At 53.5% G+C, this 12,462-nt stretch overlaps 1 protein-coding gene across 22 annotated transcripts in view; it reads right to left on the bottom strand.

Moving 5' to 3' along the window:
- Positions 1–12,462, bottom strand: part of PTPRS (protein tyrosine phosphatase receptor type S) — a 166,005-nt gene that overhangs the window by 41,065 nt on the left and 112,478 nt on the right. For all 22 annotated transcript variants that reach the window (XM_075444333.1, XM_075444341.1, XM_075444338.1 and 19 more), the window contains 4 exons: positions 8,126–8,395; positions 5,377–5,958; positions 4,178–4,311; positions 3,864–4,008 (listed from right to left, as the gene is read on the bottom strand). In XM_075444333.1, the coding sequence (XP_075300448.1) occupies positions 3,864–4,008; positions 4,178–4,311; positions 5,377–5,958; positions 8,126–8,395 (1,131 nt within the window). The remainder of the gene's footprint in view (positions 1–3,863; positions 4,009–4,177; positions 4,312–5,376; positions 5,959–8,125; positions 8,396–12,462) is intronic.

Raw genomic sequence — 12,462 nt, 5'->3', positions numbered from 1 at the left:
TAGCTCCCCCGACCGAGTTACTCCCCCGCTGCCAGCAGCACCCGCGCTACTGCAGTAACGGCAGTTTTGGACCCCAGTCTATTCTCTTTTGCTAAGCTACCTGCGCAGAGAGCAGGGCGGCGGATTCCCGCTGACGGATCTCCTTCCCCCTACAGCTCTCTCCATCTGCTGGGATTGAAGCCCCAACATCTCCAGAATGGAGGCGCGCTGCTCCTTCCCACAGCCCAGAAGCAACTCAGGGCCCTTTCAGGGTACGGAGGAGAAAGATTCAACCCTCTTCCAGTGCCTGCCACCATGCCATTCGCTGCTTTTTTCTCCCCACCCCGGGCTGGTAGTATTAAAAACTCCCTTTCCTGCTTAGCAGCCCAGCCAAAGCCACCACAGCTGAGAAACCCACTGCAGAGAGGGTCTGACCTGACCTACCCTTTCCATCCTGAAACTCCTAACGCAAGCCCCCGTCAGCAGAGCCGGAGCTCCAGCTGGCACTCGGGTTCACTGTCGGCACTGCGGCTGCTGCGCGTGGCCACGCTCGCTTGCTCACTCACCCTCTACGCTCCAGCACGGGGACCTACCGAGAGGCCCGGGAGCGAGGCCCTCCTTTTGGGACGGTTTGCACTTTCTTTGGTCAAAAAGGTGGGGTGGGTGGGTAATGGGGGAGAAGGCCCAGATCCCACCCGGACCCCCTCCCCGTCACTCTCATCGACTACAGCACCTGGATGAAAACAGCCACCAAGTGCTGGCTGGCCATACTGGAGCCGCGTCGGGGGAGGTCATGGCACTGTGAGTTTCCTTCACAATCCAGCCCACCCTGCGTGGCCCTGGAGACGTGCATGCGCGCGTGGGGACAGCGTCCGGAAGGCGGGAGCTGTTTGCAGGAGGCAGAGTACGGCAGCCCGAACCGCAGGCTGCGAGCTCACCTCTGCAAGAAGCCCTTTCGCTGGAGAGGGAGCCGCAGCACAGGCGAGCGCTCCCCGGCCGGCAGATCATCATCTTTGCCTGCCGGCCTCCGGTTTTACCAGGCAGACAGCTCTTTGGGAACCCCTCCCCGCCCTCCCACGGGCTCCAGGCCATACATGCACGTGCGCAGGTCCCCACACGTGTGTGTGAGCCTGCGGAGACAGGGTGGACTGTATTTGTGAATCCGCTTGAGACCAGCCAGTACTCACCTGAACTGCATCTTTTACACGCTTTAAAGTTGACTGTCCAAGCCACAAGAATGACCCTTACTGACCTTGTACAGTACAATGTTTTTTAACCCTTTAGGTACCACAGACTTCGTATAAGTTTCATTCACTTCACATACTGTGAGGAAGGGGGAGGGGAAGGAGAGCAGAGCTAATGGGTGGGGGAAACCTCCCTTCTTGGGGAGGAACAGAGGGTAAGAAAGCCCTGTTGTTCCTCTACACCTGCACATGCAGCCTCACAGCCTCCACCCTGCCACCCCTGTCTGCCGATGCATGCTTTGCCCTCTGAGATTCCTGAGTAGGAGAGGTGCCAAGGAGCCCTGGGAAGGTCACGGCTGACAGCAAGGGCAAAGCAGCTTCCTCCAACCCTGAGATTCTGTTCTTTTTACAATCTACGTCTCTGGTACTTGAAGAGTTAAAACCCAGCCACTTCAAGAAGAAAAAGATACTTTACCTTTAGTTTAATGGATTTTACTTTGGTTATGATGCTCAGGAGGAGCCACCCTGACAGGGAGGGGGAGGGTGTTGTGCAGAAAGGTGTGCAATGCGGGGAGGGCTGCGGCATGCAGGCACATGCTGGCCAGCTGAGCTGGGAGGGGAAGAGCACCCAACGCCTGGGCAGGCTGCAGGAGGACGAGGGAGACTGCGTTGCAGAGGCAAGATGGCATCGTGGTGTGAAACCGCCCAGCAAGAGACAGCCAGAGAGCAGGGAGCTGGTTTCACCGGGCTGCGAGAGCATGCAGGCAGGCAGGCAGGCAGGCAGGCAGCAGAAGAGAAAAGAAAGAAGAGCCATGGAGCGAGCCAAGGAGGAGCGGAACGGAGAAGGAGCTGCAGAGGGAAGACACAAAAGCCTGTCCCGAGCCAGAAGGTCTGTGAGCCGAAGGATGTCGCCCGCACCGGGGAGAATTGACTCGTTCCTCCAACAGCCAGCCAGAAAAAAATGTTTCACCGTGTTACAGGACACTGACAGCTCCCAGCTGATGTTCTTAAGAGCGTTAAATTAATGAAACTATCCCTATGAAAGCTGAGCTACACAGAAATAAACCAGGCCTCATTCTGGGCAGCTGCCAAGTTAGAAAAAGCCCCAAAGCCTTCCCCTTTCCCGGACCCCTTCTCTTCGCCCTTTAGGGAAAAACAGCCAGCGTCACTAAGCCCTGCTGCCATCAGCTCCCACACCCCTCTTCCAGCCTCTTTTTACGGAACCAGAAAGCACAAATCCCAGACCTTCTTTTGCTCCCATTCCCATCAATCTCAAGAAGGGAAACCCTTTGCAAAACAGAAGCAGAGTGTGGGTAAGTTTGACACTTCTTTTTCAGGTCCTTTCAGTTCATCGTGCCCCACCCCACAGTGATGCTCCCTCTGACAGCACCATACTGGGACCAGAACCAGCAGATTTGCAGCAGAGTCAGGAAAGGATTTTCTTTCGATACATAGAGAGAGTAAGAAAAAAAATAAAAGGAAAAAAGGGGAAAAACATTTGAAGGAAAGAAGAAATATTTTGAATGGACTGGAGGCCTGAGAAAGCCCCAGTGAGGAATTCTGTCTACGCAGAAACAGCCTCCCCTTTCCTCCCACTCCTGAGGGGAGAGAAAGAGCAGGCGAGAGCCAGAGGAAAGGGAGAGAGACAGCAGGACGTGACAATTAAAACAGAAAGACGGGGCAGGCGCCCAGCCGAGAGCCCGCTGCTCTCCCTTGTTAAGGACTCTGCGAGATGGGAGCAGGCGCTCTCCCTCCTCACACTGGTGACCAGAGCCATTTCTGAGTTAGTTCTGCTCCCGGCTACTCCAAACTGCAGCGGAGTGATTTAGTAGAGATGAGAGGAGACAGAAAACACAAAGAACAGCTGCCACAGCCACTCATGCAGTGAAAAAACACCTCATTTAAAAGCAAAGATCTGTGAAAAGCCCAGGTTGAAATATTGCCATCCAGGGTTATTGTCCCCAGGGCAACAGCGAAGGGAGACAATCCATTAAACTAAAACCAGCACGTTTTGGTTGCATACACTCCATCCTGGTGTCATTAATATCCACCCCCCCAGCCTCCACTTGACTCCTCTCTCCCGCTCTGCTGGAGCCCAAATGGGACCATTCCCAGCGCTCGCTGGGCCAGCAGGCCTTCCTCCCCATGGCCATGAAGGTGCTCATGGAAAAGAGCACGAGGACTGCTTTCCCCAAGGCTGGTGAAAACGTTGGATTTTCGATCGAACACCTTCCCTTCTCCTCTTCCTCCCGACTCCCCCACCACCTCCGTGCTCCACTGCGGGTGCCCCCCCCGCTTCCAGCCAGCCGCTGCTGGGGGCCAGGCGGGCTGCTGCGTGACGGTGGGGTGCTGTCCTCCCTGAGCATGCTCAGCACCAAGGGCCAGCGTGGCCCAGCGACAAGCTCTCCGCTGCTCACCCCATGGAGTGGATGGTGCTGCCCGGCTTCCCATCGCCCCCCCAAAGCACGCACCAGCCCCGCTCTTCGTGCACATCTGGGCTACCCGGGCCAGCAAAGGGAGAAGGCAGCCGGTCCCAGAGCAGCCCGGCACTGCCCACCTCCCCGCCGGGACACCCCAGACGTGCGAAACGCCGCAGCACCGCGAACGTCCGCCCCACAGCTTCGTACCCCTGTGCCCACCATCTCTGGCTCCCTGACTGTCTTCCCCTCAGAGAAGGGTGGGAAAAGGAGAGACACCTACTAGACTGCAAGGTGCGCTCTCTGACCTCCGGGGTGAAGGCCCCCAGGCCCAGAGCCGAGCGGGCGGCCAGCCGGAAGACATACTCAGTGTTGGGCTTCAGGCCTTCCACAGTGAAGGAGGTTGTTGGCTCGAAGTTCTTCGGCACCTGAGATGGGCGAGGGGGAAGAAAAAAATAAAAACAAACAAAAAGGAGCAGAGGCGAACCCTGCCCAGAGACACCTGCCCTACTCCCCTCTCTCAGCCACCTCGGGGAACGGAGGGCCGGGATGCTCCTTGGGGCCCCAACCCTTTGCGCTGCTCCTCTCCGGACTCACCTCCCTGCCGTGGTCTCCTTCCTTATAGAGGAGCTCATACTTCACTATGATCTCCTGGCGGGGAGGGCTCCACGACAACACGATGCTCGTCTCCGTCTTGGCTTCTGCTCGGAAGTTCATAGGCTGCCCAGGAACTGACATAGAGAAGAAGCCGATGGGGCAGAGGAGGCAAGACAAGAGACAGGAGAAACCATATTAACTTGGCCAATTAGAAGACTCCTACCCTTTTTTCTTCAAAGCCTATGTGTGAAGAGCACGTCGGCAGCAAAATCACAGAATCACAGAATGGTAGGGGTTGGAAGGGACCTCTGTGGGTCATCCAGTCCAACCTCCTGCCAAAGGAGGGTCTCCTACAGCAGGCTGCACAGGACCTTGTCCAGGCGGGTCTTGAATATCTCCAGAGAGGGAGACTCCACAACCTCCCTGGGAGGTTGTGCCAGACTGCAGAGTGGGCAGGCTCTTTCTTCAAGGCAGTGGAGGGTTAAATCCCACTGCAGGACTTGCACATGTCCAGAGCTGCTGGAGACCCAAGAGTCCTACTGGATCACATGCCTCTCTCCTGGCAGTGCAGAATACAGCCCTTCCCACTGCTCCCCAGTATTAAAACATCCTGGAAGTGGAAAGCCCTGAGCAGCCCGTTGAGGACGGAGGGTTTCCTCACCAGCACCCTACACCATAAGCAGAGCACCCGAAAGCATTCTGGGTGACAACCTGTGCTAAAACACCTCTTGTTCTTTGCTCATCACATCTGCTATGACAATTCAGGCTTTGTTTCGCTCCCCTTTTAGAAAAAGGCAAAATAAGGCTCATTCCTCACTCATCTCCGAGAAGGTGTAAGAAGAGTTTAGCTTCACCATTACCTGGGCAGTGAGTGGTTTGAGGTCTATTAAAGACATTTAGAAACTGGACGCAATCAGACACCTCACTTTGAAACATGGCACAGCAGAAATGGATTCTCTTTGCGTAATTGCTTGCCCCACCCTTTTAAGCAATGACCTTTCCGAGAAAAAACAGATCAGAAATCATCCACCAGGCCCTCTGGCTCCAGCCACTGGACTGACCTTCCTCACAAAAAATTATTTCTATTTCAACCAAACTGAACCAATAAAGCACACGGCAGCCACAGCTGGATAATGCTGTAAGAACACCTCTCCCTCCTGCAGCCCAGTGGAGCCAAAGTTAGTGACACAGGTTCTCACCTCCTTGCTGCGTCTTAACCTGGATGGGGTCGGAAAGCGGCCCATCTCCCACGGAGGTGAAGGCCAGGACCCGGACTGTGTAGGTTTCGTCCTCGAGAAGGCTGCCCACCGTGGTCAGGAGGCTGTCGTCCACATTGTGCTTCTGCCAGTTGCTGACGGGTTGATCAGGCTCCATGGTGTAATACACACGATAGCCACGGATCTGCCCGTTGGGCTCCACCGGTTCCTCCCACTGGATGATCATGGTGGTGCTGCTCAGCATTCGTCCCTGCACATTACGGGGGGCACTGGCAGGAGCTTGTTCCCCAGTGCGAGTGACCACTGACTCACTGGGAGGCCCTTGCCCGATGCTGTTCACTGCAGAGACCCAGATCTCGTACTCGGAGTTGGGGCTGAGCCCCCCAATACTGTAGCGTGTGGTGGTGATGTCCTCTTTGATCTGATATGGTCCATCCTGGCTTTTAGACTTGTATTCAATGACATAGTAGGACACAGGGTCTGGATTTCCAGAGTCCCAGGTGATGGTGATACTTGTTGCTGTCGTCTCTGTTACCACCGGTGTCCCAGGAGCCTTGGGGAGTGCTGAGAATCAGGAAGAACAGACATTTAAAAAAAAACCACGTATGCTGAAATGGTGCCTAATTGGGCTAGTTAGGGCTGTAGGAGCCAGAGGCACAGTACCAATCACAGTGCGGCAGTTCAGTAAAGTGCTGCTGAAATATTATGAACCTAGTTATACACTCTATTATCCTCCTTAAACTGCTCCATCAAAAGGGAAAGCGTTCAGCTAAACATCTGGAATCATTAGCACAGACTTCAGCTGCACATCCCCAGCTCAGGCAGCAGCACGGAACAGCAGTTCTGCGAGAGCTCCTTCCGAGCACGTAATCGGATCTTCTGACGCAGCCGGTACCGCCGAATCTCTCCGTGTTTAGCGTGCAGGTAACGGCACAGTGTGGACTGCGCTCTGCGGAACTAGCAAACTGTAAATACTCGGAGTGCTTCCTCTCAAGCCACAAATGCGTGTTAATAGTCATCTCCCCTGTCCCTCATCCAGCAGACTACCTCTGGAGCTCACTGGAGACTAAAAGCTAAATATCAGACACCTTTCACAGCAAGCTTTACGTGTTTTCCTCACTACACGCTTTAGACCCTTTCCAACCTCATCTTCTCTGCACTTGAGCACCTCTAAAGCTCTGACTTCTCCTTTCATCTTCTGCCTGGGAAAGACTGCAGATGCTTACACGCAGGAACATAAGGGGGAACAGAACACAAATAAAATGACAAAAGGCAGAAGGCACCAGCAGGGCAAGACTCCCCATCTGAGGAGATAGGACAGCTGGAAGCAGAAGCAACGTATCTTCCACAGCAGCTTTTTAAATTGATAGGATGAGACAGGGAAAAAGGGGAAAAAAGAAAATATTCAGGAAAATAAAGAGCACCTCAGTCCAGCTCCAGGCACTGTTCTGCTAGCACGTGAGCCCACTCCCTGTGCAAAAGCTCAGGATGAGCATCAAGCCAAGATTCGCTAGTCCCTGCTCACTTCTGTGGTCAGACTTTCCTTAGTCGGATGCACTGATACAACAGGATTGTTTCATTTTAGCCCTCCCCTTCTCCGCAGTATTTCTCCTCCTCTCCCCCACCCCCCCACCGCATCCTTTCCCACCCCCTTTCCCCCCAGATCCCCCGTGGGCAATGCCAGCACTCAGCGCAGACACCAGCTCATACAACGAGCTCTACACTCACCCAACCACAGGGGCATCCCGCTTGGGTTTTAATACTCCCCTGCTGAGGACAGAATAGATTGAAGATTGCACCCGTGCTCCTCTTGGGAATTGCTAGCTGGAAGCTGGGGTTATTCCCCCTCTTGCTGAGGCAACAACGGCCACTTAAGATGCTGGAACTAGGCTCTATTGCAAGGGCACACATGCCAGAGATCCTCAGGGCCTTGGCCGAATCTCCAGCCTTGGAACAGGATGGCATGCAGGCTTCAAGCCATCCAAGGCTCTTTGCAAACTGCCCAGCCAGCCTCACACCCCAGGACAGAAACAAGCATGCAGGGGTTTAAATCACAGTTTTCTTCATCACAAACAGCTCAGCTGTCCTAAAGCAAGGAAAGATCTCAAGCCCCCAGCTTCCCCTTCACTGTGGATTACTTTGTGTGTGGGATCCCCAAAGCCACATGCACAGATCCCAGCACACGGCGCTCGCGGTGCACGGGTCTGTCCTCCCGCTCATGCCCACACCCCTATGCATGTACATACGGGCTTGTAACACCACGGACTTACACACATGCAGTCAGGGAGCCACGTGCCCATACAGCCACATTGCTCCTTCTCCCATGCACACACACGCTCGTGCACGGCTGCCTTTTTACATGCATCACTGCCCCCCCCCACTCCTCACGGGCAGATCAAGCGGCCACAGGCTCACCCCGTGCAGTCACAGACACAGGAGCAGAAACAGGGACCCGCACAGTCACGCAGGGACATGCCCACTCATGCACCGGTGAAGGCTGACACGCATGACCACGTATCTACAGATGCTCACATGCACGAACATGACACGTGCCCACAGCTGCTTTGCACACATGCCCAGACGCTCTGGTACGACCGTGCACCCAACGCGTGCCGTGCACGTCTGTACACCCATGCGGCAGCTGACACGCTGGGGCATGCACGCTCCTACAGCCATGCGCAGTCAGGGAACCCACGCACTCGCTCACGCAGGCGTGCTCACACTCGCTTACATTTCACCGTGATCTGAGCAACGGCTTCTATGACTCCCAGACTGGACATGGCCACACACGTGTAGTTGGCTGAGTCCTTGACATCTGTGAGCTCCAAGACATTACGGCCCACAGGCATGTCATCTTCAGGCGTCAGGTCCTCGGCTCCCTGCATCCACTTGACGTATGGCATGGGCGAACCCACGGCCACGCAGGTGATGTTGACGTTGCCACCGGGCATGATTTCATGGCTGACGGGTAAGATGGAGAAGCGAGGGGCCACACGGCGAACTGTGGACGAGACGCACAGAGGTAACAAAAAAAACAAAACAAAACAAAAACAAAACCGAAACAAAAAAAGAAAGAAAAGAAAAAGAAGAAAAGGGAGAAAAAGAAAAAAGAGCAAAAGATAATTTAAATATAGATGGGGTTTGTCATCATTTGTTTTCTTCCTTCATTAAAAACAAAACAAAAGGCAAATAAACTAAAAAATCAAAAACAAAAAACCAAAAAAATTAAACTTCAAATAAATTTGTACTTCACAAACAATATATAGAATATAGACATAAAAGCGATATTTCATAGCAACAGGGTTCCATTGATCAAGATTAGACCCATCACAGCACAGATAAATACACAAAAATTTATTAGCAATTTCTCATCTTTACTGGCAAGAGCTGGCATGGTGAGCATCAAAAAATCTCCTCCACAGGCGCTGGGGCCCCCAGCTCCGCGCCCCGGGAAACCTGCTCCCCCCCTGCCCAGGGGAGTCCGACTCCCGCGTCGCCTCCTCCCACGGCCAAAGGCAACCGGCCCCTCCGCCACCATGGCCCAAAGCGGCCCGGGAGCCTCGTCCGCCTCCGGAGAGGGGCCCTCTCCCCCCGGCCGCCCCGTGCCCGAGGGATGCTGCAGAGGCGGGGTGCTGGGGAGGAGAAGGCTGGGATGGAGATGGAAACTTCTCAAGATTTTGCCTTGTTGGAAAAGGCCTAAATCTTGTTGCGACCCAGAGAATCCAATAAAGAGAGAAGTGTCGCATCCCCAAACGCCAGAGAGGCACCGCTTCAAAAGTAGAGAGGCAAAAATACAAAAAAGGGAGGAGAGGGAGTCCCCGGAGTGGGACAGAATTTAGTTGGTGCCTGCGTGTGAGAAACGTCCAGGGGGAGGCAGTCCCCCTGGAGCGAGCAAGAGTGTGGAAAAGATGAGAAACTCTAATGAAATTTTTGTGGTTTTCGGGTATAGAAACCCTAACGAAGCCTCTTTAAGATCTGACACGGTTCCATCGATAGATGCAGCTCTCAGAGTCACAAACATCATGCAAAATAGGTAAAAAAGAGAGAGAGAAAAAGATAGAAAGAGAGAGGAAAATGCAGAGAAATATCGTTTATGGGCGGCTAGCAAATGCCCACATGGATACTGAATAGAAAGAGAGCGACAGAGAAAGAAAGGAAGACAAGGAGAAGGAGAACAAGGAGGGGAAGGGAGAAAGAAGAGAGCAAAAGAGAGGGAGGGGAGGGGGAAACCCACTTTAATGCTGCATACTTTTTCTAGCTGATGTGACCCAATGTGGTGGCTCACATTGTCACATCTCAGCCCTGGCGGAATAATAAATAGAATAGAATTAATAAGAAAAACAAGGTAATGAAACTTTTAACGTTGAGAAAACAGTGACATGTTCTGTGCATCTCCTTAGCAGAGAGGTGGATGCAGCTTCCAGACCTTACACAATAAGAACATGGACGCAAAGGGGAGGCTGCGGTTTCCTTGGCTCCATTTTCTGAACCGAGCGGGCCGGCCGGCCGGCCAAGGTGGGTGCTCTTCCTTCGGGGTGAAAGCAGGAGAACGGACAAAGGAGAAACGGGAGTGGATCAGAGAGACCCTGGGGAGGGAGCTGAGGGCAAGGTCCCATCCCACAAGCAAAGAGCCAAGGATACGGACCCCAGGAAGATGCAGGCACAGCAGCAGCCTCAGGAGAAAAGGAGCGCGGGATCCCTCCAGCTTAGAGACAGCCATGCAGTAAAGTCCCCTCGGGCAGGCTGAGCAAGGGGGCAGGAGAGTTCGGAGTGCTGGGGGCCTGAAAAGTATCTGTCCCCACTGCCCAGTTCCCAGGGACCCTCTCTGAACAACCTCTCTAGAAACTCAGTGGCAACGGCCTCCATGCACAAGCAACGCAAGGGACATCAGAGCGCAGCCCGCCATCGCTCTTCCCAAGTCCCAGTGCCTTCAGACGTCCCCTGGAACTGGTGTCTGGGGTTTTTCTAGTATTTCTCTTCCCGCACTCTTCCCTGGCTGCGGCTCAACACTACGGATCTTTTCAGATGGGAAGGGCGCTGCCAGGAGAGGCAGCGGCTGTTTCCCATTTAGTGGGGCTTTGTTCAACAAAAGCCAAACCCAGCCCCTGCCCCTCCTGGCAGCTGACAAGGAGCTGTCTTCACAGCAAGGCGTGCTCTTCCCACCGTGCTGTCAGACCCTTTTCTGCACAGCTACCAGCACCCAGGAACCAGGACTGAGAGGCAGAGCAGACTTCCACATCTGCAGCATGAGGAGCTCGGGGATGTCAAAGGAGAATTCCTGCATGCATGGATACGCGAAGGGAATGGACAGCATGCCCTCACCTCCAACGGAGCTGGGGACGGGACTGGCGTGCGGAGGGAGAGACTGCAAACTCACCTGGATACTAACACTAGAAGATGATTTTCTGCTTAGAGAAAGGTGTAAGGAGAGTACCACGGTATTTGCACAACCTCAGGCACCAGCACTGGCTCGAGAGAGCAGGCAGCATGCTCCTTTCTCCCTCCCATCACCCCGCTATGGAAGACTTTTGGCCCTAGACATGGGGGTACGTCCCTGCTGCCTACTCCATCCTTCCTTCCGCTGTCTGCTTCAGGAGGCACCGCATTTCAGAAAATGGAGCCACGGGAAGACCGCACCGGTCACAATCTGAGACAAGATGGAGAGAACTTGAAAAGAAACAAGTGGGGTCAACATGCAGACAAATCTGGGTGGGGATGACTCTTTTGAGGAGGGGCTGACATGTAACCTTCTGGAGAGGGGAGGCAAGGTGGGAAGAGGTGAGGAGAAATGGGGAGACATACGCCGGACAAGATCCGGTCAGCAAACAGCATCAACAGCAACAAACACCGGCAGGTGGGATGCAAACACTGAGTTGTCATGGAAACAGAACAAGACAATTAATTCAAACCGAGGCTAATCACAAAGAAATAAAACTGAACTAAAAGGAAAAAAAATATATATTAAAAAAAAAAAGAAAGAAAAAGTAAGAACAAACCAGAATTTAATAACTGAAAAGCATCATCTGATGTACGGTGGAGTGCTGAGAATCGGAGTCTGAAGGGAACAGACTGCTGCTGCCTGCGTGGTTTGGACAGGGAAGGGCAGAGATCCACTCACAAAACACAAGCTCAGGGCCACGGAGCCGGAGCCGTGCCGAGCACGCTCCCAGACACAGAGCCACTCTCCCCACTCTCCTCGCAGCACCCAGGGTTTCAGGGTCAGCTTCGTGGGGTCTCAGGGCAGCATTATTTTTCGTCTCCTTTAATGGCATTTGTCACACTTCACTAATGGGAAGCACCCAGCACATCTGGGTGCCATTCTGCGACAAGGGAGAATTTGCATTAGGCTTCAGGGGAGGCCAACGCAAGAACGGAAGAGGCAGTAACATTTCTGTCGTGGATCCTGGTTTAAAAAAAGCTACACATTCCTGTGTGTGCACAAATATACAAACACCCACACACCAGTCTAGGATGTGACAACTACTCCAACATTCAATGCTGGAGACCTCAGAGAGTCCCTCGATACATCCCTGCTACGGCTCAGGGCTGTGACAACCGCGTTTACTGTGATAGGAAATACCTACAGGGCTCATCTCTGGACACCAGGAACCACCGTGCTGCTGTTTGTTTTAATTGTCACACCACTCTGATTTGGCTGTTGACAAATCTCTCGGCGGGCCAGCATTTAGGTCAGGGCCAAGGAGGAGGAGTGCGGTGGTGGGAAGAAAGCCTGAAGCGTGGCTAGCGATTCAACCAAGAACAATCTCAGCTCTGGGTCCAGCTGGGTTTCACACACCGCAGCCAAAAGAGTCAAATTTTACATGTAAAAAACGTGGTGAAGACATTCCTTCCATTTTGCCAGCCAACACACTCAAAGGACTGGAAAGCAATGAAGAACTGCCTCTCTGGAAAGGAAAACTTGGGATGGGGCAGTCAGGGCTCTACTTTCTGGACACTTAGATCTAATACTTTCACCAATTTCTAGTTTCAAGAAGCACCTTCCCTGAGTTTCAGGGATGTCTGGTTTCCACGACAGCTTTCTCAGACCTGTTTTACAAAGCCAACCTC

The sequence above is a fragment of the Opisthocomus hoazin genome, chromosome 27, assembly GCF_030867145.1.
Source record: "Opisthocomus hoazin isolate bOpiHoa1 chromosome 27, bOpiHoa1.hap1, whole genome shotgun sequence".
Lineage (NCBI taxonomy): Eukaryota > Metazoa > Chordata > Aves > Opisthocomiformes > Opisthocomidae > Opisthocomus > Opisthocomus hoazin.
The sequence above is the reverse complement of the archived record's forward strand: the minus strand, read 5'-3'. Positions and strand labels throughout refer to the sequence as shown.